Below are 27,639 nucleotides of genomic sequence, written 5' to 3'. Positions count from 1 at the left end.
CGATTCGTGGAATAGTTGGTATCATTACATAAGTATTTTATGATAATCTATTTTGCCAAGCCCAAACGCTAATCTAAGAATACGGACCCTTGGCAGTCTAACGTCCTTTGGTGATGAGGAGGTGGGGAACCCAACGGAGAAAGGGCACCTCAGGGTCGAGACCACCACAGGCCAAAAACGCTGAAGAGCGCCATCCTTCAATTCACCAGAAAGAGGAATTAAACGAAAAGTTGATGTCACTCTCAACGAATACCACCGGTGTCATGGAGCATGAGCCGAATTCCGTTCAGCAGGCTTCTAGTGAACCTCAAAAACAGCCAGTATCAGCACCAAAGGCAGTAGCGACACTCGAAGAACTGAACTCAGATGCCGCAAAACAGGTTTACAAGAAAAGACTTGCGAGCAGCGAGCTCCGTTTGATCAAGATTCACCCTGGAGACGAGCCAAGTGCCGTGAAATGCTCAATCTTCAGCGTCCAAGAAGGAGACCTACCAGACTACGAGGCTTTATCGTATGTTTGTAAGTACATGTAACATTGACACCATCATATATAAGAGCTAAGTAAAACATAGGGGGCAGTCAAGATGAACCCAAAACCATACTCCTTGAAGACGTCACTTGGCATGTCACGGCAAACTTACATTCCGTTCTTTCGCACCTCCGCTTCCCGGATCGCTTTCGTGTTGTTTGGATCGACGCTCTAGCAATTAATCAAACTCACTTAGAAGAGCGCAATGAACAAGTCAAAAAGATGTCTGACATATATGCAAACGCAACATCAACACTCATCTGGTTGGGTGAGGCAACGGATGATCTGATAGTTACCACCTTCGAGCTCTTGGAGTTCTATTCTAAGCTCACAGACACTGATCAGCGGATGTGGCGAGCAGGATTCATCGCGCAAAACACTGGTTTCATAAGCAGGACTGTGAGCATGATGAATCGCGTCTTCAAGCTAGAATACTGGAAGAGAATCTGGGTCGTCCAGGAGATCCTCTTCTCTGATAACATACTTCTGATGTATGGTCAACATACTCTTACCTACGACGACTTCTTCGCTTGTATGCGAGAAATCTGCGCTGTCTTTGCAATGTCGCCTGTGGACCTGGAAGCCATACCGCAGAGATCGGTAAATCCGGAAGCCTACTTATTGGCATCTCTGGCGCATTCAACTAACCTGATGATTTCTGAAGTCATACCAGTTCGTGGAGCCGCAAGGCATGGTAAACACCTGAGCTTGCGACAGTGGCGAACGGCACAGCTGAAGCGATCTACGGATCGAAGAGACAAGGTTTTTGGCTACTATGGTTGTTTCCATCCATCTATTCGACAGCAAATCCAGGTGGACTACTCAAAGACACTACCTGAAGTCATTACTTTCATGATGCGCCTACTATTGCAAGAAGAAGGGTTGAACATGCTTCTTGGTCCCCGAATGGTTTATGACCCTAAGTACGAAATACCCTCGTGGGTTTGGTCGTTGATTGAGCCTACGACAATACCCACCGCTCGAGGTGTTCTTAGTACCATAGAAGACAAAAATCCAGGTGACTGGTGCGCTGGAGGGTCTCTTCCGAGTGTCCTTGGCTTTTCTGAAGATAGTACAGTGCTTCATGTCAGAGGAAAGACGGTCGCAACCATTGAAGCCACGGCACCACCATTCTCTTCCCCTCCCCGTAGCGTTGCCGATGACCTCTACTTCTTGGATAAGTCCTCGGTGGATCTAGACTTCATGACTTTGGTGGAACATTTTAGATTAACATGGCAGTCGTTCAACTTGCTGCCAGAGTTTCCGAGTACGCTTGGATTCATCACCGCATTCTGGCTAGGACCAACGGGACCAATACTTTCGGAACTGGCGAGCTGGCTGTGTGCTGGTGGTAGTGGAAGCTTGGAAACCACCAAAGCGGGATATAACCATCACATACTTGACAGCCTTCTATCCCTCCACTTTCGTCGGCGTATGTTCTATTTCATGCCAGCGACAGTGAAACTAAGCACGGATCCAAAAGTGCGGCTCATTGAAGGACACATTCATGGAGAAAGTGGATTAGGTCCAGTAGATGTTATGCCTGGAGACAAGCTTTGCGTGCTTCGGGGATGCACAGTTCCTGTTGTGCTTCGGCCAGAAGAGGGTCAGTACATTCTGCTTGGAGAAGCATATGTGCCTCGAGCCATGCATGGCGAAGCCGTTCGGGCAGTCGAAACCGGTGAAGAAGAATATGAGGACTTTTGGATAAGGTGAAAATGACTAAACCGTTGCTTGTATGAGTTTCACCGCGGCTTTCGAGGTATTGGCGTCTGGAGCGCGTTCTCGTACCAGAACGTTGGAGTCACCTGACGAAGCACTGAAATCCCAAATCTAAAAAATACTGCACTTTCCTTTATTTAGTCCTCCAACTCTCTGGAAAGAATTGAATGTACCGCTCATTCTAGTCTTCTTAAAATCCTGACGTTCGCTACATCACGTGCTTTAACGCTGCCCTTGTAACTGTAACAATTCTACGAATCGTTCCATCTCGGGTCGCTCGGATCCTATCCGAAGGGTCCCCGTATCGGCCCCGACAATGACTCGACCCATTCCCCCGCAGTTACCCCTATTCTCTCATGTATTTAGTCGCACCTCGCCCCCGTAGCTAGCTCAGTAGTTTTCTGATATCCTTTCGTACAAGGCCTATAGGTGTCAATGGCATTCCCAGGTTCAGAGTCCCCACGCACTCCCATATGCCTCTGAGTGGACTCCCACCGCATTCAGACCCATTGTCTTGCCTGCGCCGTTACATTAACGCACTCCATGTAGCGAAGTACAAAAGAAGATTATGTTTAGGCCTATCTTCTAGCGTTATACTTAATTAATAGTAAGTTAACTTACTTTTATGTTATATAACTTCTTTTATACGCTTTAACTAACTTAGAATACTTTTTTTTATAAGCTAGTAACTAATAGTAAACTAAGATAGCTTTTTATATAAAGTTTTTATTACGTTGCTAAAAGGTTAAACCTTCTAGCTAGCTGTCACAGTTAACTTAGACATGCCTCGGACTCTCCCCACCGTGACACTAGCATAGCAGAAGAATATATATAGGTGGATAATTGTATGCAATAGTTTTATTTACTTTTATAGCTATTAAAAAAGGTAGTAATTTAATGAAATTACAATTAATTAAAATTAAAACATTATAGAGTAGCCTAGACCTTTTACTAAAGTAGCTAATTACTTTTAGTAAGGGACTGTACATAGACTTTTGTTATACAACTGTACTATGCATAGCTAGAAGTAGTAAGTGGTTGCTAATATACTATAATATTAAAGTCTATAATAATAAAATATTACTAAGTTAGTAACTTAATTTATACTATATTTATTCTAGAAGTTTCTAAAATAACATATAAAGTACACTTAGTAAATAACAGCTAGATTTATTAAGCACAGCGAAATCTCTTAGCGGAAATAAGTGTGCATAAAAGAAACATATTTTCTATGTTATCCCTTTGTATTCTCTTCTAATCTTCTGTTATAAAACCTTTTGCTTACAACAACGCAAGACGCTAACGTTACACTAATGGTGAAGCTACAGAACACTAGACGATTGAGATTCACTTGACTCTGGTACTGATGCAACAGATAGATGCTCACCCACCGGGTCCTCGTGCCTAAGTGATCCATCCTGAGTATGACTACGTTCGTGGTCGTGTGAGGGCCGACTATAATTCGATGGCGATGGGCTTCGAGAAACATCATTGCCTGCACCTCTTCTTCGATTCCGACTCAACAACGAGGGCCAATGTTCCCTGAACCACAGGGCACCGAGTAGCTGATTGTCTCTCTCGGCAGCGGAAAGACCCGGGGAGAGATCTTCCAATGTCTTATCTACCAGGGTACCATCTTCACGTCGCTGGTCTCTCTGCACATCAGGCAAAAAGATTTTAGTGATCGGGAAACCAAGAGCCATGACGACGCTGAAGGCGATTAGGGTCCAGGAAAGTTTTACAGCTTGTTGGTTGAATGCATTCTGGTCGCTCTTTTTGCGGACACTTTCGTGTAAGATGATCCGGATGAGCACAGATCCAAGCTTGCCGCTGGCTGCAGAGAGACCGTGAAGTGTGCATCGGTAGCGCGTTGAGAAAATCTCAGCGGGGATAAGGAAGGTCAATGTGTTGGGCCCTATGGACGATTATTAGCAGTAGAATGTGTATTGGTTTGGTGTCAGCTCACCGAAATTAAACAGGATCTGGCAGACAACGTAGAAGGCAAAAGTTGCTAGCCAGTTTTTGCTTCCGAAGGTAAGCCGCATAGACACCCCTGTGGCAACCAGAAAGCAGGCGATAACCAAAAATGACCATTGAAGAAGCCACTTTCGCCGTATCCAATTCATGGAGAAGATAAGGGCAACGCTTCCAACAAGGGACCCGATCACCGACGTATATATCAATCTCCTTGAGTTTCGGTCAAGTACGTCGACAATGGTGTCGTTGGGGTGAGTTGGGTCTGGATTCCAGGGGTCGACCTTTTGGGTTCCTGTTAGGGGTAGTGCTCGATCAGCCCAAACAACAGCGAGAGTGTGAGGGCTACTAATTCCAAGTCCATAAAATACTACATCTAAGAGAAACCAAGTTACGCATGTGCCGAAGAGCAGGGTCCAGTTTCGTTCTTCCCAAAGATAGGTCCATAGATCAGACAAGGATTGGTCATTGTCTTCGGCATCGGTAGGTTGAGTGCTGGCAGTGTCGGCTGTGTCCTCGGTACCTCGTCTAGTCTCTCGCCCCTGGGATAGCTCAACTTGTTCCTCTGCGGTAAGTTTCTTCTTCCAGGGCCATAATGACTTCGGCCAAGCCCACAACGCATTCTTCTCGATCTCTGTATCGGTGTCCTTAACGGCCCGATCGATATCCTCTTGTACTTCGAGTGTATATCGACCTGGATCTGGAAGATAGAAGCGGAACAACAATGCTATCACGGAAGGAATAGCTCCAAATAGGACCACGCCCCTCCAGACACGGTCAACGGCGACACGTGAAGAATCTGTATACACAATCCCGCTACGTCTGACATCACCCTGCACGTTGTGTATACGGTCAACGATGCTAATGGCCGAGAGCCCAGCAAGAGCGGCGCAAAGTTGGCCAAGTGGCTGCATGGCAAACACAGCAGCCAGCATTTGGCCGCGGTGATGGACAGACGCCCATTCCGCCGTCAAAACGGCGCTGAGAGGGTACTCGGCACCAATTCCGAAGCCTGTGAGGAATCGCCAGCAGTAGAATGCAGTCTTCAGATTCAGGGACGGCGCCTGTGGGGTAACTGCGACAGGAGCAATACCCTCAGAGGTGAAAGCAAAGCCGAAAGTGGCGAATATGACAATGACTAGCTCCCACCCATAGAGGGATGTTCTCCCATAGATGTCGGCAAGGATACCAAACACTATTTGGCCAACAATTGAACCTATCAGAGTAGACAGGTTCATCCACAGTTCAAAGGTCGCGGCCTGGTCAGGCTTGTCGTGCATATAGACGTACATGATGGATGGAATGACCGTGTTGGTGACGAATAAAATGTACGAGTCCGTGAGAAATCCAGAAGCCGCTACGAGGAAGACGCGCACGTCGAAGCCATTCTTGTCGAGCCGGTGTGTAATGTACAGTAGCTTTTCTCCCTTCTCCTGCGACCAATCAGCTTGGCGGGAGACGGCTGGAACAGACGTTCAAATGTACCCTGAGGAATTCGTGATGCCGTGTGACATCGACCAAGTCAGGGAAAAGATCAAGTCTCCTCCGCCGCCTGGTGTGAAGTTGCTGTTGAGGTAGCCTTGTTGCGCGCTGGTTTTGCGCGGGCGGTGCTGTTGGTGGGGGTGAGTGGTGGATGCGGTCGAGGGTGACCTGACTTGAGATGTCTGGGGCCGATGCCATGACGAGCAGCAACTATTGATGTCTAGGACAGCAATAATGTGTCTAGGAAGCTGGGGTCGTAGCCGCAACACAATGAGAGAAGCGGAGGTTCCCAAAGCAGCGCCTCACGTGGGCGAGACGTGAACCCAGGGCTGCAGCCACATACATGGTCCGTGGGGGGGGGGGGGCCAAATGTGATGGGTGATTGGGACACGTCGAAGCCTCATTCTGCCCCAATAACCATCCTCAAGAGGACGTCTCCTCGTCCAGAAGGCGGCCTAACCATTCTCTTATTCCTCCCGACTCCAGTGATTCCTTCCTCGGTCGCCACTTCCCAGGTTGTCCATCCCGGCAGCAACACGCCGCCGTCCAAGGGGGGGGCATCCAGCGGCAGACAGGCTTGTTGCGTCTTGGCAATGGCCCCCGCGGAGCCGCACCTTCCCACCCAACGAGTCGCCGCTCTGTTGGCCAGCCTGTCCAGCGACGATGAACGGCTGGAGAAGCCAGTGCAGAGCCTCCAAAAGATCCGCGGAGTCCTCGCTGCCGTTGAGCTCCTTGTTGCGTGCTATGGCAACGTGTTTGGCCGTGTCCAGGTCTTCGACTCTGTCCTGGACTTCTACGAGGACCGTCTCCCGGACTGGTTGAAGGGGAAGAAGCACTCGTGGAATAGTCTCGTCCGGCGTCGATCGAGCCACGGAGAAGAGCTCAAAGCCGAAGAAGACGTGGCGGTTCTTAGCCGGGAGATTGTTATCTTCATCGTGCAATTCGTGCTGTAAGTAGTAATCGCGACCACCGGTGGGCCTGCCTGGGCCAAGCGGCTAACCACGCTTTATCACAGACGATGCAATGCGCGACTCGGTGACGGCTCGGCTCTCTCCTCTCCGCTCTGGGCCCTCTTTCGCCGCCTCGACAACCTGAAGATGAACGTGGGCGCGCTGAAAAGCGCGCCGGTACAGGCCGGTGGTCGACCGGAGGTCCTACGGACATATGCTGCAGAGTTGAAGGAGACGTGGGAGTGCCTCTGTGTAGAAACGGGGTTGCCCCAGGACCAGAACCTGTGTGCGACTGACTTGCTCGCCCCATCACCTTCGCGCTTCTGGGTCGACGCTTGGTGGCACGCGACATCTGCGTGTATCCACCGCCCTGTCCCTGTGACTAAGCCCATCTGGGACTGGGGACCCCGCAAACGCTCCAAGCCCGGCATGGCAATGGCGTCCATCAAGTTGAACAAACGCGAGTACTTCCTTGAGACATACCGCAGGTCGTCGTCAAAGCCCAAGACTGTCAAATGGGCCGGCAGGGATGAGCAAGGCCACCCCATCATCCTAGAGCATAAACTATCCGTTCCAGACAAAGAGACAGACCTGATACCCCACACGCCACATGGCATGTATCTCAAGGATCGGTCGGTGAGATTTCCGGGCACCCAGGAAGTCGTGGTCAAGGATCAGCATGATCGAATCATATTTGACGGGACCACTGGACCAGAGTACTGCTTTCTCGACGCCAAGTACTCGACCCAATTCCACCAAGATTTGCGTGGGAGAAAAGCAGTTGCTTGCGTCGACGTCCAAGACATCTCCTCTGACGTGTCTGCTGCACACTCGATGAAGATGTACCTTTGGAGAGATACCCAGAGCTCTGACATCCACTTCCACACTCTTTCGTATTATAGCCATAAAGAGCCACAGCACGGCTCACACGGAGTCGACGGCAGAGAACTGGAATTTCCACTACTGTGGCTCCACGGAACCGCCAAGAAAGAGTCCTCAACTTGCCTGCTGTTCCACTTTCAGTTAGAGGCTCGCAGTGACGGCGAGAAGAGAGCAGCTAAAAGGCATTCGGGACTGTCTGTTTCTCTCCCCCTAACTGGTATGTATCCGTCTTGCAGCTCTACGCATGATCTTCACGACTGCTTATGAACCCTTTTAGAGACTAGAAGTGCAGGGGACATTTATGTGCCACCGGTGTATAAAGCCTTTTTAGCCAAGTATAAGTCCCTAACAGTGAATTTTGGACGCGGTACCGGTAAGCCCAAATTCTGTTTTGTGCGCATCTACCGTGTTGTTCAGCAAGATTACTCCCGCATACTAATGTTTGAAGACTGTGATTATTTCAAAGAGGTTTTTGAGAAAGCCCACTACGAAGATTCTCTTGTCCATCTATTGCACTGCTTACCACTCCCGAACCTATCGCTCCGACCAAGTCCGCTACCTAGTATAGCAAGCTCCCGTTCCACAAATAGCTTCGCCACAGCAAGATCAAGTGGAAGTTCCAGCCATGATTGGTTCTCTGACAAATTGTCTCCGACGTGGCTGCATTCCGCTGCTGACCCAATCTCATTTCCCGATCCGTCGATGCCAATCACCGAACCGTCAAAACATATCCTCGAAGGGCCACCAAGAACCGTCAACAACGAACCGTCAATATCGAGACCTATCACCGAAGAAACGACAAAGCCTGACACCGAACACTCTACTCCGTTCCCAGATGGCCACCCTGGAAATATGATTTGACCTTTGAAGAGATTCCTCAAGGATTGTTGGAGTAGACTTGCGATTTGATTCATGGGTTTCACGGTGCAACATGTTTTGTTTAAATAGAGTGCTTCTATGATACCCTCTCACAGCAAGGCCTACGCTAGGCTTTCAGGTAGTGAGCATGCTGCAGAAGACTTGGGCTCAAGCACCACCTGCGTCCATTAGTTTCGCCTTGGCACGATGATTTTGACTACGGACTTCACAAAAAGAAGATGGTAGCAATTGCCTCGTGCATACGGTCACATAATTGAGGAAACAAAATTAGGAATTCCATCTGAGGCCTGACCACGCTGGTCCTTTAATATGTTTTTTCCTACACAGAAAAGTGGCACGTACTTAACTTATACAACATTCAGGCAACAATGTCAAATTTCCTGGTGCGCCTTGACATTCGTGTTTCTCTCTTTCCTCGTTGTCCAGCTCAATTCCTGTATTCTGCCTTGTGGCGGCGTTTCATGATGTCTGAGCCTATAGGAGGGCGCGTTTGCAGAACGTGGTGCTTGGTGAGGCTGAGCACCTTGCTACACCTAAGAGCTGCAAAGAGCTACAAAGAGCATTGAGCCTGCCACTTTCGACAGTTCTCGATATCAGCAAACGCCTCACACAATGTTCGAAAACTTTCATCAAACATATCGTAACCAGGAAGATGCACCATTTGAATACATCAAACTTCTCGGTCGCGGCTCTGGCGGCACAGTGGACGAGGTACGACACAGGACCACCAAGGATATTTATGCGCGGAAATGCATCAATCTACCACCCCAAGCCAAGTCCACATCAAAACAAGAGTGGCGTGCGGCAAAGATGAAAAAGATTGAAGAGGAGGCCCGCATAATCCGACGCCTACGCAATAACCCTCACATAGTGGAAGTCGTGGGAACTTATGAGACTACTGACGGGTATCGGCCTCTTTTCTGTATCATTCTTCTGCCCCTAGCTGAGAGGGACCTTGGAGACATGATTACCCATGTTGCACAGCTACAAGAAGGGGAGGAGAAGAATGACGCTATACGGACTATGAGGCATTGGGGTGCATGTCTCGTGCGCGCGACGAATTACATGCATGAGAGGCGTGTCAAACATAAAGACATCAAGCCAGGCAACATACTCGTTCGCGGTGAGGAGATATGGATCACCGACTTCGGGATTGCCAAGGAATTCTTGGACCAAAACTCAGAAAGCGTCGCCACACACGTTGAAGGCACCCTGACATACTGTCCACCAGAAGCCCTGAATAACAAGCGACGTGGCCGAGCGTCTGACATGTTCTCACTCGGCTGCTGCTTCCTCGAAATGGCTACCGTAATGATCACCGATGGGAAACTCGAGGACCTGAAGCAGCTGAGAAAAGGCAAACCATATGCCGAATCGGAACAAGTCATCTTACGCTGGATATTCTATCTCTTCAGTGTACTAGCCGCTCGAAACCTTCGCATCGCGCAAACAACCGGCTTCCAAGATTCCATGTCGAGTACGTCAAGCGACGCCATAGTCGTTCGCCACGCGGTCCTGTTACCCGCGTTTGCCTTCGTAATGATGGACCCAAACTCCGCCCAAAGAATCACAGCACGACAGCTGGTCATACTAATATCCGTCTTCCAGGAAGACATGTATTGTGCGAAGTGCAAGGTAGGCGTGCCTAAGGAGGACCCAATGCATGGGTTGCACTCTAAGTTCAAATCTCGGAAGGAATCTCCAGAACTAGAGTATCCTCCGAATCCTGAAGATGTATTGAAGCCAGGTTTCCCAGTACCCGTTGATTGGGAGGCCGCGAAGAGGGATTGGCTGAAAGAACATATGTGGTGGTCTTAGACGTTTGCTTAAGTAGTGGCATTTTTGAGGCGTTTGGAATTCAGTGTCCTTTCTTTGTTTCGTCCCACCTGTTCTTTATTTCCTTTTTCCCCCAAACCCATAGAAGGCACAGTGTCCGAATGTACTCATGAAGATTGGTACGAGGGACTATAGGTCCATAACGCCGACTCGAATTTCCGCGATACTTTACCACCCAAGTGCGGCCGATCTACCTCAAAATTCTACTTCGTGATCTGAACCGAATAGGGATGAAGGAGATAATGTTTCGTCTGCTTAGAGCCGACTCGCAGGGAGCATACGCGTTGAGAAAGCACTGCTCGTATTAGCTGTCTTGCAAGAAACTATCAAAATAGGGCAGGCAATACACCAGAAGATAGGCCGAACTCACTCTTCCGTTAGGGAATTGATTGAACGAATCGCTGTCCTTCAGAATAGGGTTTTACTGCTGCTATAAATATGCCCCATCTTCGCCCTGCGTCTCGCTGCATCCGGCTGCTATAAATAGGCCCCATCTTCGTCCTGCGTCTCGCTGCATCCGGCTGCTCATTATTGTCCATTCCAGTCCCAAATAGACGCATCCAGTCAGGCTTAAGCCCGGCGGTGACAGACACTCCACACTAGAGAGTGTAAATGTCCGTCCCGAATTCGTCTTCGGGTGTTCCAAACGTGTAGCGTATTCAACAAAACAGGAAAAATAACGTCGCGTAGATCTTGATCTTTCCTGCTGCCTCGTGTAAAAAAAATCCTACTCTATCGTCTCCTCACCTCTTGCTCCGCGTTGGTGGCATCAGACTTGCTTTCTCTAGCTTGTGCTCCTATTTGTACACCCTAGTGTCGGTAGCCTGTCCATAGGCGCTGTTGCTTGTCTTCCCAAACCGGCAACACAATCCACAATTAGGACATGGGTGGCTTGTGTCCCTGACCGTGTATGCGTTAGTCGATTGTCTAACTCTTTCCGTTGATCCTCAAATTTCCGTAGTAGGTTTTCGCGGTCACTTTCAATCCCTCTTCTAAAACAAACTCGTAGTTGTCTTTCCTAGAACTGCTGATATGCTATAACGCCACGACATCAGCCTATTACATTGGTGGACCGCTTGTCACCAGCATCACCAACAACCGCCTACACACATCTACTACGGGCTTAGCCTATGTTTCCGTCCCACCTACTAGCATTGTGGTTCTTTGACGCTCTAGTGAAACGAGCGAGTGAAAAATCAAACAGCAGAAGAAGAGGCTAATGAGGTTTCGCTTATCGATCAAACGTTGGGCGTCTAAACCGGTCGATTATGCGCTGCATAAGACAACATTGGAATACATTACTGTAACTCATGAACATATAGTTTCGCTAGGGTCCCTCCCCTTTCCCCAACCTTTACATCATGTATGCTTTCGCAGATGTCCTGCTCGTAGGTACTGGTTTTAAATATTTAAAGTCATAGAGTAAGGTGTATTCCACTATTATATGTACTAAAAACTAAAAAGCTGTTATAAAAATTACTAGAGACTTCTAAAGCCTTTACCTATGCGTAATTATAGATAGGAGAACATTTTTATAAACATTGATATAAAGCTTTCTAAATCTAAAGGTTATATGAATATAATAGTAGTTATTAACGACTGAAGTGTAAGAGCACTGTAAGCAGGAAGCATGAAGCGTAGAACGGGGTATAGGGCAGTGTTGATAGACGAATCCTTGAGGAGACTTAGGGTAAATATAGAGAGACAGACAAGTAGGAAAATTGCCTCGATTATATCGGATGCTAAACCCTAGCAGTTACGACCTTATTCCGTCCTGAATGCTGAGCTTGCGACTGCAATCGTTCAGCTGCGATCCTATCACCCCACGTGACCTAATTACCCAAGCTTCCAGCTACCCCGCGCATCGTTGCGTCCCCACCATGCTAGTCCTCCAGACCTGCAGATGCCCATAACTACGCTGCTTGGTTACTACGGCTCTTCGCTTTTCCGTTCGTAACCCTAGTAGAAGTCGTTAGAGACTTTAAACTCCATCTACCTACACACACATATACAATGATTTATGCGCCCTACGATAGACCTACCTACTTATAGTACCATTGCATGACATTCACCTTAGGCTGGTGCATGATACCGCGATTAAGCGTTCTGTTCTTAAGGTCGCTAACTACATGTCTGACTCGCAGAGCAAGTTCATAGTCCCCGCGAACAGTACTGAATTAGATGGTAGAGAGAAAGTGGGACGTGAAGGCATTCCTTTCATTATTGCATACAACAGATACTTCTATAGCACGTCATGAGCATACTTTTAGCGAGGAAATCTAAGGTCATTCTCTGGACCTTGGGTCCAGGTACCACTGTACCAGAACTCTAACAACGGGTCCTCCCGCAAAATCCCTTCAGTCCATCTGCGGAATGTGCAGCCGCAGCTGACCCTTGAAGGTTTCCAATTTTTATTTAGACCTCAAAGTTGGAGACGTGTTCAGCTGTTCGTTGAAACCCAGCCAATCACAATTTCGAAGTGACGACGACAACCCAGTTTCACATACTCGACCTTCCTATTCGGGCATAATAATCAGCCTATTACCGCCACGACTCTCAAAATGCAAGAAGATGTCACTTATTGCACACCCTATATGGATGGGGAGATAATGTATAGCCACTTAATGTAGATTGCTGCAGCACGTGTGAATGCACTTGCATGTCCTAAGAGGTGCCATGGTAAATGTTTCCGGGCAGTTGCGATGAGTGAACGAAGGGGTGCTGAGTATATATAGCGCACGAACAAGTATTTGTAACATTTTGGATTACGTTCAATCTCATTCGGAAACGTCACGCCATGCCAGCCTATCGCTTCCTCACCACTGCGCTCTTCGCACTGTGTAGCAACCCAATAGTCATGGCCGCATCTAATATGGTTCCGAACTATGAAGTCAAACTATTGATGAACCCAACGGCAGTCCTTGGCACCGACAACAAACTCAAGCCAACAGTCCTCTCCACCTTCGCAATGCCAACAAGCGTTACGAAAATGAACGTTCAATTTCTCGATACAAATGCGAAAGATATCTACAACGCCGGCTGGTCCCCACGAATCAGAAAGATGGAAGGCGGTAGTAATTTTGAGTTAACGTACAAGAAAAGATACACGGTGACGAATGATAATATCAATGCTGCATTGACGACGGCGAATGGTGAAGGTTTTGACTCTACGACGACGACCTATGATGCGCAGATTGAGTGGGGGTATCAGAAGAAAACGCTTTCCATCTCGCGCGACAAAACTGCAAGCGATGCAGGGTATAGCGGCACAGATCTACCTGGTACCAGCGCATCACGATCAATGCTCATCTCTGAAGCGCCTGATAAGTTCAACAACTGGCTTGGTAACAACTGGGGCACTGACAGTCTCTCTGTATCTCGAATTTTCGGCCCTGTGCTTGCTAAGAGGAGTATTGGGACGTGGAGCGGACTCCAATTCTACGTTGAGGTCTGGCCAATCAAGAACGCCGCTGGTACAGGGACGGAGTATATTGTTGAAGCGAGTTTCAAGACGGATAGCAGTGCAACAGCGAGTGCGAAGCATGATGAGCTGGTCACGTTCTTGACGGGCAAAGGATGGTTTCTAGCGCAGGACTCTTTGAAGACCCAGCTCATTATGGATAGATACTAAGGCATGAATACTTACTTTGGCTCTGAACTGAAGCTGTTATGAGTAGCTAGAGGTGGAACTGTCATCTTTCTCCAGCAACACTAGTAGATTATGTGGCCCGTATAATTGACCACTGCCATAAAATCCTACAAGAGTACGAAGCAAAAGTGATGCCCTCAAATTAACTTGAATTTTTAGCCTAGTGTAAGACGATATGTGGGTCAGATGGTAAAGCGAAGTATTGATGAAGATTGTACATGTGAAATGTATGACGTTTCATGTCTGTATATGGCGAATATATATAACTTATTCTATCAGTAAGCTGCGCACATTAGGAGGCTACGTGCCTTATAGAAATAAATAGGATAATTTTAGAATATTGTATATTGTAGTCTATTTCTAAGCTTTATCGCTAGCTTAACCTTGTAATTATTTTTTGCGTAGAGTTGATTGAAAACTATGACAAGACTTTCTCTAAGTATAGCTAGATAATAGAGTTAGAATATAAAGGGAAGTTAGAAAGTAAGCACCTAATCAGTAGCAGGGTAAACTAAGTAGCAAGTGAGCTAAAGTTAAGGTAGACGTTATTTTGCTTACAAACTAGAATACAGTGCTAATTAAAAGATAAAGTGGAAGGAGGCTTGTTAGTGGACGATATACGCAGAAAAATAGGCAGCGGGAAGAGGGAATGGTCGACGACTTTCGAGGACCAAGCTTTCCCGGCACGTAAATGAACCCAAAATCCAACACCACTCGAACTGCTCCTACTGGGCTATATTTGGTTAGATGTGCCCTCGGAAGACTGGATCGGATTTGGTCTTATGTATACCACGAGCAAAATGCGGAAGCCCATGAGAGTATTATTTCGGCTACCAACCTGGAGGAATCCTCATTTTCGCCCATTCCTCGATTGGGGTGAGATTCACAGGCAATTCCTTCACAATCGGACCCATATCAATCTTAAAGGGAAGGTCTCCCGCCTCATTGTAATACGTATACGCCTTAAACATCTGGCTTACGATACGCTCAGTCTCCAATCCTCGCCCTTTCATTGTCATGCTGATCTTATCACAGAAATCTAACACAGTCTGACACTCATAGTCCAATTTCCTGCCCCACGCTCGTGACAGTTTTTCGGCGAGCTGCTCCAGGCGCACGGTTTCTGGTCCGCCGACCGCGAAATTTCGTCCCGCGAGTTCCGGCCTTTCCATCGCAGCCACCATGAGCTGGGCAACATCGTGGTGGCATATCCAAGAGACCTCGAGTGTAGGCTTATGGCAGTACACAATGGTGTTTCGGTCGCGAATGGGTGGAAGAGCCCACCCTTCGAGCAGGTTGTCAAGATATACAACTGGTTGAATGCTGATAACTGGAACTCCTGATTCCCGAAGCAAGCGGCGCATCTCTCGTCGATCATCCTGCGCCTTGATATCCTGAGCAACATCTGGAACGGGCATGCTCGTGTTGAAAATAATCATCCCGACACCATTCTGTTTCGCCGCCTGAGCGATTGCTTTCGTGGCAGCAATGATGGGCTCCGCTGGGTTGAACGATGTGGAGGGTAGATTGAGGAAGATAACATCCGCGCCTTGGAGGACTCGCAAAATGGCGTCTTCATCGCTGAAATCTACCGACGCAGTTTCAATTTTCTGGCCACCCACCTCTAGCGGTTTGGGATTGCGACTCACGGCAACAACGTTGTGGCCAGCGCGGGCAAGGACTGGGACTTGATGTGCCCCTTGGACTCCGGATGCGCCGAAGACAACGACGCGCATGACGTTTTTCGCAACAGTTCCGGCGGTATTTCACTTCAGCGAGGGCTTTTTGGCCTATGTAAGTATGGGTTGTGTTGGGGATCATTGTCTTCTGATGTTCCGACTCCGGAGAAGGTTTTCCGAAAGTGCAGTTTTGCCTTTACACTAATAATAATAAAACAGAAGTTATTAAGCATTTTACCTCTAAAAAAATAAATACTAAGCTCTAATAAAATTTAATTAGTTAAAATAATATAACTTAGTAATAAATTAGGCTAAAATAAAGCTAGAAGCATCTAACAAAACAAAATAAACAAAGTTAGCTATAACTGTTTATAAAGATGTTATTACTTTTATATATCTTATACTATATATACACTCTAACTATTATCTTAACAAGATTGTTTCTTCTGCTTCTTATACAGCATAAAGGGACAAACTATAATTAGCCTACTCCTCTTCTAAGCCCTAATAGATCTACTCTAGGTCTGTACACCTCTTAGTAATCTATCCTCCATTCCGCCTCCTCATTCCACCCCTGGGTCCGCGCACCGAACCTTACGTCCTCATTAGCACGTGACTAGTAAGTGAATATTGTAGCAATTAGCTATTAAAGTTACTAGTTTTAAAGGTTTTTTACTAGTAAATTTCGCGCGTGTAGATTAAAGCGCTTAAAAATATTAGCATTTAAAATAATTTTATAGTATGTAGCTAGATTGTTATTAAAATTTAGTAGTTACTTTACTAGACTTAGCTTTTTTAGTTTCCTTAATACTAAAATTACTAACGCTTAGGTAAAAAGCGTTAAGTGTGTTTACTATTTAATGTTAGTTATGTATTCTTATTTACTAGCATTAGACTAGTTATATCTACTTACTGTTACTTATTATTAACTAGAAGTTGCCTGTTAAATAGTTTAATAGTAAAGGAAAGAAGAAAGAGAGGCAATTAGTAGACATATATTAGATGCTGGCCTGTGCGCTAAGCGAGACGTCTGATTATCTCATCTAAGCTTCTGAAAAGGAAGGCTAATACCTGCTCGTTCTGAGGCACCTCACAATGGAACTCGCCCGTCCTTGCTGTTCCCTCACATACGGCTACGTACTCTCCCCAACTTTATCACACCACCTTTATAATTACTATGCGCAATGTTTCTTGCATGTGTATCTAATGTAACCAACTTGTCGATAAGCTCATACCGGCTTTTGCCTCAAAAGTCAACACAATAGCCGAAAAGCACAAGCGGCTTTTGGCAAAGGAAGACGAGCTGCTTATCTAAGTGAAAGAAGGGGACGGAATCTACCATGGGACAGATCCAGACCTTACTCCTAGGAAGAGCCACTGGATCCCTGAAAGTGCACCATTCTACGAAGTTGAAGGGCAGCTTTGACAGCTGAAGTCACGCTGCCTTAGATGGTTTCTGACTCTCATCTCGTTGAAATATTAGTACTGTGAGGTACATTCCTGCTGGGTTACAGATACATATGGCTTGCATGCCAAGTCCCTACCCTTTGCACAGCGAGGTGGAGATTTAACCTTTCCCCCGGTGTAACGGAACACCCCGCGCTCCGGAAGAAGTCGGAGGTACTTTAACTTTTGAGCAATTCAGAATCTGCACACACGTTGATATTTTCAGAGTACTACGATCATTGTGCTCTGTCCCGTATGATGCCGCAACAAAGCCGGTTCAAGACGACGTCGACACGTCATCTTATTGCTATTCTAAACCGGAAATCGGGTAATTTAGAGCACGCAATACTCTCTTTAATGCTTCTAAGCCATCGTGAACAATGTACGCAGTGTAGGAGGCAACCCTGCAATGCATGTCGAACCCAAATGCGCAACTTTGAACGATTTCGGTAATACGCAACCACATAAGTTGGGATCTGACTATATTATTACATAACATTGGAACAGTAAGTTAATTTTGGTCAGAACCTTTTTGACGCCGCCCAGTTTCTGACTGTCGGCAGTCTAACCCCCCCTGGGACAAATAGAAATGCCCCATGTGCGGGAAAGAAACATCAACCAATCAACTCAAATCTCTGCCCCATTCGGAAATCCCATCGTGAGTCCTGCATGGGGAAATCGACGCCAGCAGCAGCCCGTAAATTGCTCGAAGAAGCTAAGACCTGCCTAGAAGGTTTGGGGGTGGGGAAAGCGGAAGGCTTTCTTTTGGGCACATATCACAAGACCTCATTATTGAGTGACCACGCGGATCTTCGAAACTCGTAACCGCCCTTAGTTTTCTTCGAATTCTTCGCTTTATCTGTGGCAAGATAGGCACCCCAGGAGTCGTCCAGCTCTTCTTTGGCAGGTGCCGGCGCTGGCACTACCACTGGCTCTTGTTCGGATTCCTCGTACGCCACCTCAACGGCGACTGGTGTTTCCGCAGGATAGCCATTCGAAGCGGGTGTCGATGACCGGGTCTCGCGCAAAGAGACATCGTTTTAGTCCTCATCATCACCGGGTTGAACATCTGTGAGTGATAGCATGAGTATATTTGTAGCAGCCAACGGGTTCAACGTCAAAATTTGCCAGGTGACAGTCGCACTAACCGAATTATGACACAAACGAAGATGGGCTCTCGCCTGGGGTAACGGAACGATGCTTGCCGGGCGTTTGAGATCGCGCAATCCGGCGTCAAGGACAGCCAGTTTCTCAGCACACCGCGCCCGCTCGGCAGCGGTCTCCTCGCTCTCTGCCGCGAGATGAGTAATTTCGTCTTCTGTCAGATCATACACCATTTCCGGGTTGAACAAGGACGGTAACTTTCGGATAAGGCAGTGTTCGATGGCGAGAACGCTGATGTCGTCGATGAACTTCTTCAACGCAACCTACAAGTATATGTCAGCATCAGTGAGTGACCTCGCTGGGATGTCAATGGAATCAGTGGAGCAGCTAGGGGGCGCGAGAAAGGGAATCAGCAGGGTAGGGACAGTTCACATCAGAATGAAGTTCCCTTCTCGAGACGTGGGTACTCTCTCCCTAGATACGGAAAGCCCCAAAGCTGTACACATTTAGTGAACTGTGTGCCATGCACTCACCTTATAGTATGCCTGCATATAGTCAACAGCGAGATCACTTGCGTAGTGTTCCATGTCGACTTCGATGCGTTGCTCGAGCAGGGTTAGGAGTTTGAACGGAACTACTCGATGTTCGCGTCCCTCCTCAATGCTGCCGATCCCAATAAACTCTTTTAGAGTCTTTTCGAAGCTACGCCGGCGTCTGTCGGACTGATTTGTTTTGTACGTTATCCGTCAGATAGTGGTTGTAAGTGATGGGGTGACCGTTGCAATATGGGTCGAGCAATTCGGTCACCTTCTCATTGAGGCCACTCTTCGGAGTGTCAATCCCTCCGCTGATGACCTGGAATATACCATCTGCGGTCTCATCAACAGCGATGTGATCAAGGATGACCTTCGTCGCCCGATAGACTGCTTGAAGGATAACGTCCTTTGCACCCATGGCGATGCCTCTCCATGGTTGGCACTGCTCGATGAAGAGCTCGCCAATGATAAGGGGGTTGAACGTGCCCGGGAGCTCGCAGCCTCTGCTTCTCCACATTAGGTCTCTGACTTCGTTGATGTAGTCCGGTCGGGAGATCTCGTCTGATGTGAGGACCTGACACTTCAATGAAGGTTCAATGATGACCCGAGTTTGACCCTTCAACCGCATGTCCTCTCTGAAGTCAGTTAAGGTGTTCTGAGCAACTGCTCGCAGGCGCTTCTGGTATCCCTCCTCGGTTTTCGCGCTCCCGAAGAAAGGGTCATTGTATATCCCGTCCACGGCGGCCTTCATCAGGACTGAAAGTCCTGGTTAACTCGAAGTAGATAGCGGCGTTGCTCCTCAAAAGTGGCACGTAGAGTACCGAGGCGGTTTAGCCGGCCCTAGCACTCCGAAATACCGGATTCGACATCCTGAAGAAGGCTTGGTAGCTGACGCAAGATCTGGTCTTTCAAGATATTGCTCAGTCGGGGTTTCAACGATTTCACCCTGAGGCTCGTTCGACCAATGGATGTCCAGATTCCGGTTGCAAAGAAGTTCTCCTCGGCTTCATCACGCTCGGCAGAAGAGGCGTCCCTCATCTCGTAGTTTCGATTCTTGAGAACGTGCCAGCCAGGCCGAAACACCACATCCTTATTTTGAGCCATCTTAAGATATGAAGCCTCGCTGTTGGATCCGGCGTCCAGGGAGTCCGGCTTCGTGATAAGCCCTAAGGTGCGTATTCCTTTTGGATCAAGTTCACGAGCCAATTCGGTCACATCCTGAAGGGAAAATTCGCTCTTCGCAGAAACGACAGCCAGGATAATGCTTCGGGGTCTTTTCATGTAGCCGCGGACCATCTTTCTGACGGCCGCAGCGTCATCGATTGACTGCTCTCTGTTCCCCGCCCGGAAGAGACCTGGAAGGTCGACCATAGTGAGGTGCGGTTGAGCCGGTCCGCAGAGCTCCACGCGAAGAGTGTCAGTGCTAAACACTTTGGCGTCAGACAGTCCCATCGCCTCCTTGGCCCCGTCGACGACGCTTCCGAGGTTGGGGTTGGCGATATCAATTTCAGGATGGAAACGAGAGAGTCGCTCCCTTTCATTCCCAGATCTCTCGGGACCAGGGTTGATAGAAACCTTGACTCCGGGAGTGGCGTCCCGACGAAGGACTAGTTCCGTTGCGAACCGTGTACAAAGGCTGTCCTTGGTGGGAAAGGACATTCCTGAGATGGCCTCGAGGACGGAACTCTTCCAAGCTGACTGGTCACCGCAGACGATGATCTCTGGCAGGTCAACATATCTGCTGATGCCTCTAGAGCGAAGTTTATCGATAATGTCAAGGAGGTCTCGGCGATCTTTGGATTGAAGCGCTATTGAATCCATAATATATGATCTCAAGTGATTCCCTGGTTTCAATAGAGGAAGGTGCCTGTGAAGGTAAAGAAGGGAAAGTAAAAGGAGAAGGTGCCAGCGGGGATGTCGCGCAGGACCAACAGTCTGTTAACTCATACTACATGACGAACGAGGAGAGCTAATCACAAACTGCCACATTAAGCTGCTTCTGCCTTCAGTCCCAGTTGGCTGAGGAGACGATAGGTTACTAGATTTCCGGTCAAGCTTCTTCTGCCTTGTTTGCTCAATATCGTGTTCCAACTAGTTAGGAGCTGGCACCCCCTAGTAAGCTGGCAGCCTCAAAACCCACCAAAAAAGGGGGAAAATCGTACCTTAATATTTCAACAACGGTGTAATAATAAATTCTAAAATTTCATAGTTAGCCTTTTATACCTAATTTGAGACTCTTATTAGATTTTAAACGTCGAGGCAGTGCACGCGAAGGCGCTGAATGGGCTCAGCCCTAAGAGCATCCCAGCGCATCCCAGCGCCAGTAGGTTATCCCTTCGATCTTCCAACTTCCAACAACACTGCTCTAAACAATGAAATGCCTAGTCAGTTTACAGCTGCACATTCCCAAGGAAATCCTCGTGCCTCCCTGGCTGTATGCGAAGCTCTAAGCTCGAAAGTAGTTGCCATTTTACTGGTGGGAGTTAAGATTGGCAGCCTGAGTCCTAGCACTGCTCCCAATCCTGAGCCGGATTTACTTATCTTCCGAGCGCTTGTGCAATCCGCACAGCCACAGATCTTACAGTAAATTACCCACGGATGATGAGGCGGGACGTGCGGAGTCATGCATTAGCGAGGATCAGCGGGTCGCCTCCGTCGGAAGTACCAACGGCGAAGCGACACTGCATGAATTTGGCCGCGACCGTGCGCACAAGGCTTATTATGACTTCCGAGCATCAGAGGGAGGTTCTGAGGCTCGGACAAGACTATTCTACGAGAATTTGGAGTTATAGAGGCTTGTTGTTGGCGCTGTGAGGAGGGAAGTCAATTTCGCCACGAAAGTAGACTCTCCGCAAACCAGGACCGAATGCGACGATGCAAACGTAACTTAGAAGTGGGGGGTATCCCAAATGCTCCAAATTAGCTATAGTACACGACTTAACAAGAAATATAGCAAAGCTCTTTGTGCGCGCTGAGTTATGGTCGCTGGAAGTCGAAGTATCCCTTATATTTTCCGGCACGGTGGGTTTTCCGGCACGCCAGGAGGGACGTTACTCGAGTTTGCTTTCTAACCTTGCTTAGCCATTATGAGTGTCTTGTTTCCACGACGATAGTTGGGATCGAATCGTTCCGTGCTGGAGAGATATAAGGGTTCGTATCCGACTGGCTACCCTCTGCTGCGTTAGGTAAAGAAAATCTTAGGATCTTTAAGATCTTATTTAAAAGGTTTTAAAAAAGCTAGCCTAATGCCTCTCTTAGCTATAATAGCGTTTTGTTCTAGCACTATATTCTACACTGTAGCTAATTAAACCTATAGTTCTATTATCTATTTTGCTACCTCTTTCTCTTTTTATAAAAGTACTGTTATTCGGGGTCGATTCCTTGCGATCCCGGCTTAAGGCTCTCTCCAGAACTAGTAGGAGCGAGGGGCGAGCTAGAAAACATGTGAGGGGCCACACAATTCGTGATACACGAGCGTTGAGGGCCGATGCAGTTTATTTTCTAGCTGAAGAAGAAAAAAGAAGAACCGGTGTGGGCGTAAACGAATCTGTTCCCCGGCGTGCGAGCTCTGCTTAGTAAGTCGGCGTCAGGCGCAGCCGATGCCGATACCAGGCCTCAGCCTGCGACAGTACATGGTTGCATAATAACTAACTTACTATAAAGAATTTAATTTGGTAGGAATTTTTTTCTTCTTATATACTTCTTAGGTTCTAATACCTAGTTTTACTTAGTTTTCGCTTTATCTAGCTTTATTTAGAGTGCCTAGTTGTAACCAACCGCATCCCACCCCTTCTGGCGCGCCAAGATGTGCATGTTTATCGATAACGGTCCCAGCTGTGTATTGTCTCTATCAGCCCCTGAATGTTTGCTACTAGCAGGGGAACACAAAGGAATGTACCGGCAGCTGGAGTGGCACCTACAATGGTAGATTGCGACTGACTCAACAATTACACGGTCGAATTCAGCTTTTTGGAATGCTGGATGAAAAGGAAAACATCGGGTGTTGGGGCGGGATCCAGTTGGGTCGCAAGAGATGGGAATACTACTGCACTTCGCAGGGCTTCTTATCAATAATTCGAGACTTGAACTTTGGTTCACTTAAGTCAGAGGAGAACGTCCTATTTCAAGGTCGAAAAGAGAGGCATAATAAGGCGTTGAAGTCGAATCGTTTGCCGATGTGGGGTGGCGGTGGTGTGTATTTTCCGAGTGCGCTGCGTTCGGATTTGCAATTTCCCTGATACAGATGACACTTGATTTACTAGAGCCAGATATATTGCACAAGAAGTCAAAGCATGGCATCCTATTCTCTCTAGATTTTTTTATTAAAGCGCCGTTTTAAAGGGATTCTCTTCCTCGAATTCAACGAGAGTCTAATGGTGTGTGATGGAGAAGCACCCCTTCAACATATTATCCCAAATTGACGTCTTCGGTACAAATATCCTGCCTCTTTGATCACTGGTGTAGTTCAGAGCGTGTCGTTTCGTATTGTATGTGCCAAACAATTCCCTATATCCCCCAGCATTAGATTCATTATCATAAAAGCGTTGTTCACTAGTCATGCGTAACCAGAGAGTTAAGAAACTTTAGGTCACATAAAGGTGTCAGAAATTACAGAACAAAGCTGATACAATATAGATAAGCTTCTAACACCAGTATCGAGGTATTTTATCACACTATATCTTTGGAGCTGTTGAATGGCCTATCCTTCGTTCACTGAAGACAGATAGGGGTTTGGTCGAAGGATTGGCCAGAAGGGTTGTACGTACGTACGGGTTGGCCGAAAAGGCAAAAGACTGAAAACAAAAACAAGTATATATTTCTAACTGATGAATGAGTGCTGCACGAAGTATCCCTTTTATCCCTATCCATCTGATCCGTGCGTAGCCCCTTTACTGGAGCTACTGATACGCACGAGCACTAGCACTAGCACTAGCTCTACTCGTTATGTCTTCGACATAACGAATAGTGCACGCGTGTACATGATCATAGTTGATGCTGGAAAACTCACCGAACCAACAGGAACATTACTAGTGCCTATTGCTCTACTAACCTCACTCGGTAGGTGCCTCAATAGTATAAAGCGTTATCTCACCGCTCTCGTTCTCTTGCACCTCGAAAGGCTTTCGATTCTGAAAACTGCTCGAGACGGGAATTCTGGAATTATCTGTAGTGACATCAGTGGAGAAAAGGAAAGAGTTTCACAAATAGGAATAGGTAATGTAGTATGGTTCTGCACAGGAATTGGAACAACTTACTCCACTCTTTCCCATCAAAAAGTAACTGTCCAATCCCCCGGTCCTGCCCGTAGAAAAGACGCAATGGGCCATTCCCTTTATACGCTGCCAAAGGAACGGGACGGCTTGCTTTATGGAAAGTCGCCCCAACTTCCCAGGCTCCTTCCAGACCATCAGATAACACCTCCCTTATTTTCTTGTCCTCCCCTTGATAGTATACTCTCAGGTTACTTCCGTCCCACAAGGCGGTCATATAGCTGTCTTCAAGCACAGGCAATTTCAGCTTTTGAAGGAGGCCAGGCTTCCATACCGCATCCAAAAGGTCGAACTCGTAATTCTGGAGGATCGAATCGAATGATACGCAGAAGATAATACGCTAGAGACAAAGAAGTGTCAGTTCAACTTAATCTTGCAGATCAAATGGCATCGAAAGAAAAATACGTCAAAGAATGTTTAACAAACATTGTCGGCATAGTTGCTACGATACATTACGTATGCTGCAGGAGTATATTCTATTGCGTTGCCAACGGTTACCCTAAGGCTCCAGTGAAGAACGTCGGTTTGGGTGTTTGTTGTCAGCTCAGAGTTACCAGGGGCCTGATACACGAAGGATGTGGTTCCCTCATGCTCGACACGACAGATCGCATTGACTGGGAGTTTGATATCTTTTTCTTTAATGACAGCCATAACATGACCTTGTGTTCGTTGTAAGGTTGTTCGCGCAGTGGTGATACCCGCTCCAAGGGTCGTCCAACTCCGTTTGATAGAGTTCCCGTCAGAGCCTCGTGTGTATGAATAATCGCAATGTATGATGAATTCTAGATTATGGGCTATATTCTAGGTTGCATAGACAAATTTCTCTACTGACTCGCAATATGCAGGCAATCGAGCGATCAGAACCGGGACTCTCGGATCAAACTTTCGGCGGCAGGGGAAAGCGAGAGGCTGTGAAATGTGGTCAGCAAATATTTTGCGCGCATAAAGTTGTCTTCTAAGCACTCAGCCTTTCCCCTTTTAATTTCTTCAGCTACCTACTCGACCTATGTAATTTATTCGGACCCTAGTTCTCTTGTATTTTCTGCAGCTTCATTCGAATCTGCAGTGATCCAATATATGCGGTGGCTTGCTGGGTCGGCCTCAGAAAACACGCAAGCCGAGCCGCACCTACATATCATCGATAAGCAAGACTACTAAGATATCAACTTTACACTTCCATTTATGCCGCTAACCTGTGTAAAATAATTTTGGATTACATAATCTCGCTGTATTTAACTACTTTCCGTTCGATGAAGACTACGTATTAAGCTAAGGAGAACGCGGGTGTTTTATCTTTTTCCTTCAGCTCCTTGAAAGTGATTCCTTCCTCGCCCCCTATCTCGCGCCTACGATCACATGCAAATATAGGAGGCATGGTAGTATGAGAGAACGCAAGTACCTGGACTTCTTTCTCATTCAAACTCGCCGGTTTCATCGCTGTCATACGCATGTCTGGCGTTCTAAGCAAGTAGAAACCTCCTCGGCTTTTGTTGCGAAATAGTATCCACCCTACTGGTCCAGCAGCTGCATCTAGTATCTCTTTTGTCCAATCGTAACAACGAAGGAGATGACTTCGATCGCTCGGAGTATTTGCGTTTACTTTCGTGTGTCCTAGGAATGACTCTGTGCCAGTGATTCTGACCACGTAAATATACTTCCCCCAGTCGTAATCATCTTGACCCTTCTTGGCTTCCTTCTTGCAAAGCGGAGCCTGGACCGGAATGATATCGAATTTTGGGACATCTTGCCCTGGGAGCAGACAACACACAACGGGTCTCGGCTCACAGGCTTTTTCACTACCTTGGCTAGAAGGACTCGAGACCTTGAGATAACGTTTCTCCGATTGTATAGTTGCGTAGATGGGGATGTTGAGGGGGAAACCCTCGATCCATGTCGCCATGACCAGTAGGACATCTTTCGTTAGTCTTGTGCATCGAGCCCCAGTAAGTTTCTTCTTCCCTTCTGTATTCCCTGCCTGGCTGGGTTCTCTACCATAGTTACTATTGTCGCATAAGCGTTAGTCGAGACATGTATATGTATTCTAGCTATTAGGCCAACTTACTGAATGCCAATAGCGGTATCGCAACCCGCATAGTCGGTCCAAATGGGCCCTCCGCTGAGCCCAGGCTGTGCATTGATACGGTAGGAGATCTGTCTCTCAGAGACCTGTTCAAATCTTCCACTAACCTTAGCCAGCCCCTTTTCGCCCTCCGCTCTGTAGCCAACTATGTTGGCTTCTGTTGCTCTGTCCTTCAACACTGAGTCGGGGATGATAGCACTGAACGCAAATCCTCCCACTTTCTCGCCGTCGAGGACAATAAGGCCGTAGTCATCAGCTTCTTTACTGGAATTACTTTTATATTCTTCTGAGACAAAAAGCTGTCGATCTTCAGTCGCAACTATAGGGTCGATTTTCGGTACAAGAAGCTCCGAGAAGGATATTCTGATCGAATGTACGCGTTTTCCCCCGTCAAAAATATTGTGACCAGCGGTAACGATTATGAGCTTCTTAGCAACATCGCGGAAATTTACGAGAAATCCAGTTCCATACAGGGGTGCTATCCTTGCATTAGCACGTATCTTAGGGTGGAAGAAATCCTGGGGACTAACCGCTATCCGCTGAATCTCTATATATTTCCAGACAGCAAACCCATCTGTCTGAGCTTATTCGAAGCTCCGTTTCCTCATCAGAAGGCATCTTTAGATCCTTAGCCAACAGTAGTGATTAAACTGCAATAAATTTACTGTGCTGTGAATAGGACGATATATCAAAACTAGGGGTTACCTGATTTACTAAAATATCAGTCCGTTCCACTTATTTAGTCAATCTTAATAGAGCAATTTCGTAACTAGAACACGTTAGGAATCCAGACAAATCACCAGGCTATCAAGTGTCATAATCAATGTCGAATAGGGAATGATTGGCGAGATAAGCCGCATTGGCCAGTAGGCTAGCCTAGGCTAGAACTGCGAGGATATGCACGATTATGCAGAAGTCCATTTCCGTATCCAACTCTAAAACAAGTTTACGTCAATAAGTCTACTATTTTTTGAGGCCAAAATGAAGGAGAGAAAAATTTGCTCACTTCGGGTAGGGCAGCTCCTGGACGTTGTTGGTGTCCGCTCCTCTGGAACTTGACCCTAGCATGCAGGCCACGCTGAACTAGTGAGAGAATCTCGTATAGCTTAAAAGTCGGGACGTGCATATCGATGCGTATTGAGTCTAAACATATAAGCGATGATACTGACATCCGCAAATGGAACCACATGCGTATCGACATGCCGTCGAGACGTGCTGAAGGAGACACTAAGATAAGCCACCCCCCGACCGCCACCCCGCTCGACCGCCATCTGTGCGCAATCGCGTCGACTTCGTAATCTCCCATTTTGAAAGACGCGTTTCTCATTCATTTCTGCTTCAATTCCCAAAAAATTTACACCGTTGAATTCCTTGGCTTCAGCAATGCCGGGATGGACAGACTCGCGGTGCAAAACGGACTTGCACCTGCGGCAGCCTGACATTAGCAAGCCGCTTAACAGCCAATGGGCGACTAAGGAAGCTGCCCCGCCGCACAAGGAGCCAGGCAAGACGACTCCCTTGAAGAGAAAAGCATTTATTTGTCTACTAATTCCCCGCGGCGGCGTCGAGCTGCTCAAGCACTTCGGCAACGGGCGGGGAAAATCAACACGGGACACGCAGA

At 47.4% G+C, this 27,639-nt stretch overlaps 11 protein-coding genes across 11 annotated transcripts; 5 read left to right on the top strand and 6 right to left on the bottom strand.

Annotated features, from left to right (window-relative positions):
• Window positions 1-167: 167 nt before the first annotated feature.
• Window positions 168-2,364, top strand: BDR25DRAFT_271850 (uncharacterized protein). The gene is made up of 2 exons (XM_033687277.1): window positions 168-519; window positions 573-2,364. The coding sequence occupies exons 1-2, from the start codon at window positions 234-236 to the stop codon at window positions 2,243-2,245; spliced, it is 1,959 nt and encodes a 652-aa protein (XP_033541232.1). The 5' UTR covers window positions 168-233; the 3' UTR covers window positions 2,246-2,364.
• A 1,131-nt stretch (window positions 2,365-3,495) lies between these two features.
• On the bottom strand, window positions 3,496-6,052 carry BDR25DRAFT_396745 (MFS general substrate transporter; the record flags this gene model as incomplete). The annotated part of the gene is made up of 4 exons (XM_033698459.1): window positions 3,496-4,166; window positions 4,218-5,658; window positions 5,699-5,917; window positions 5,975-6,052. The coding sequence occupies 4 exons, from the start codon at window positions 6,050-6,052 to the stop codon at window positions 3,574-3,576; spliced, it is 2,331 nt and encodes a 776-aa protein (XP_033541231.1). The 3' UTR covers window positions 3,496-3,573.
• Window positions 6,053-6,129: 77 nt separating this feature from the next.
• Window positions 6,130-8,765, top strand: BDR25DRAFT_346717 (uncharacterized protein). The gene is made up of 4 exons (XM_033694178.1): window positions 6,130-6,656; window positions 6,723-7,756; window positions 7,817-7,912; window positions 7,988-8,765. Exons 1-4 carry the CDS (start codon window positions 6,301-6,303, stop codon window positions 8,398-8,400), a joined length of 1,899 nt encoding a protein of 632 aa, XP_033541230.1. The 5' UTR covers window positions 6,130-6,300; the 3' UTR covers window positions 8,401-8,765.
• A 21-nt stretch (window positions 8,766-8,786) lies between these two features.
• Window positions 8,787-11,134, top strand: BDR25DRAFT_361654 (kinase-like protein; the record flags this gene model as incomplete). Its single annotated transcript, XM_033696457.1, has 10 exons — window positions 8,787-8,866; window positions 8,899-8,927; window positions 8,957-10,223; window positions 10,281-10,347; window positions 10,390-10,464; window positions 10,514-10,672; window positions 10,742-10,817; window positions 10,858-10,904; window positions 10,945-11,045; window positions 11,089-11,134. The coding sequence occupies 10 exons, from the start codon at window positions 8,787-8,789 to the stop codon at window positions 11,132-11,134; spliced, it is 1,947 nt and encodes a 648-aa protein (XP_033541229.1).
• Window positions 11,135-11,181: 47 nt separating this feature from the next.
• Window positions 11,182-11,566, bottom strand: BDR25DRAFT_361653 (uncharacterized protein; the record flags this gene model as incomplete). The annotated part of the gene is made up of 4 exons (XM_033696456.1): window positions 11,182-11,281; window positions 11,328-11,356; window positions 11,404-11,507; window positions 11,542-11,566. 4 exons carry the CDS (start codon window positions 11,564-11,566, stop codon window positions 11,182-11,184), a joined length of 258 nt encoding a protein of 85 aa, XP_033541228.1.
• Window positions 11,567-13,051: 1,485 nt separating this feature from the next.
• BDR25DRAFT_381170 (uncharacterized protein) lies at window positions 13,052-13,885 on the top strand (the record flags this gene model as incomplete). Its single annotated transcript, XM_033697696.1, has 1 exon — window positions 13,052-13,885. The coding sequence occupies one exon, from the start codon at window positions 13,052-13,054 to the stop codon at window positions 13,883-13,885; it is 834 nt and encodes a 277-aa protein (XP_033541227.1).
• Window positions 13,886-14,730: 845 nt separating this feature from the next.
• Window positions 14,731-15,708, bottom strand: BDR25DRAFT_381168 (NAD(P)-binding protein; the record flags this gene model as incomplete). The annotated part of the gene is made up of 1 exon (XM_033697695.1): window positions 14,731-15,708. The coding sequence occupies exon 1, from the start codon at window positions 15,637-15,639 to the stop codon at window positions 14,734-14,736; it is 906 nt and encodes a 301-aa protein (XP_033541226.1). The 5' UTR covers window positions 15,640-15,708.
• Window positions 15,709-16,677: 969 nt separating this feature from the next.
• BDR25DRAFT_361650 (uncharacterized protein) lies at window positions 16,678-17,729 on the top strand (the record flags this gene model as incomplete). The annotated part of the gene is made up of 10 exons (XM_033696455.1): window positions 16,678-16,768; window positions 16,811-16,897; window positions 16,932-16,990; window positions 17,032-17,069; window positions 17,097-17,195; window positions 17,255-17,356; window positions 17,419-17,477; window positions 17,540-17,583; window positions 17,616-17,686; window positions 17,717-17,729. The coding sequence occupies 10 exons, from the start codon at window positions 16,678-16,680 to the stop codon at window positions 17,727-17,729; spliced, it is 663 nt and encodes a 220-aa protein (XP_033541225.1).
• A 75-nt stretch (window positions 17,730-17,804) lies between these two features.
• On the bottom strand, window positions 17,805-20,489 carry BDR25DRAFT_319249 (uncharacterized protein; the record flags this gene model as incomplete). Its single annotated transcript, XM_033691807.1, has 5 exons — window positions 17,805-18,047; window positions 18,177-18,455; window positions 18,666-18,824; window positions 18,871-19,433; window positions 19,526-20,489. The coding sequence occupies 5 exons, from the start codon at window positions 20,487-20,489 to the stop codon at window positions 17,805-17,807; spliced, it is 2,208 nt and encodes a 735-aa protein (XP_033541224.1).
• A 3,230-nt stretch (window positions 20,490-23,719) lies between these two features.
• On the bottom strand, window positions 23,720-24,671 carry BDR25DRAFT_346715 (uncharacterized protein; the record flags this gene model as incomplete). Its single annotated transcript, XM_033694177.1, has 3 exons — window positions 24,365-24,671; window positions 23,924-24,278; window positions 23,720-23,832 (listed from the first exon to the last, which is right to left on the bottom strand). Exons 1-3 carry the CDS (start codon window positions 24,587-24,589, stop codon window positions 23,720-23,722), a joined length of 693 nt encoding a protein of 230 aa, XP_033541223.1. The 5' UTR covers window positions 24,590-24,671.
• A 531-nt stretch (window positions 24,672-25,202) lies between these two features.
• Window positions 25,203-26,636, bottom strand: BDR25DRAFT_381159 (uncharacterized protein; the record flags this gene model as incomplete). The annotated part of the gene is made up of 3 exons (XM_033697694.1): window positions 25,203-25,938; window positions 26,001-26,496; window positions 26,549-26,636. 3 exons carry the CDS (start codon window positions 26,634-26,636, stop codon window positions 25,203-25,205), a joined length of 1,320 nt encoding a protein of 439 aa, XP_033541222.1.
• Between the last annotated feature and the right edge of the window lie 1,003 nt (window positions 26,637-27,639).

The sequence above is a fragment of the Lindgomyces ingoldianus genome (genome assembly GCF_010093535.1).
Source record: "Lindgomyces ingoldianus strain ATCC 200398 unplaced genomic scaffold BDR25scaffold_46, whole genome shotgun sequence".
Lineage (NCBI taxonomy): Eukaryota > Fungi > Ascomycota > Dothideomycetes > Pleosporales > Lindgomycetaceae > Lindgomyces > Lindgomyces ingoldianus.
This window is presented reverse-complemented; position numbering and strand designations above follow the sequence as displayed.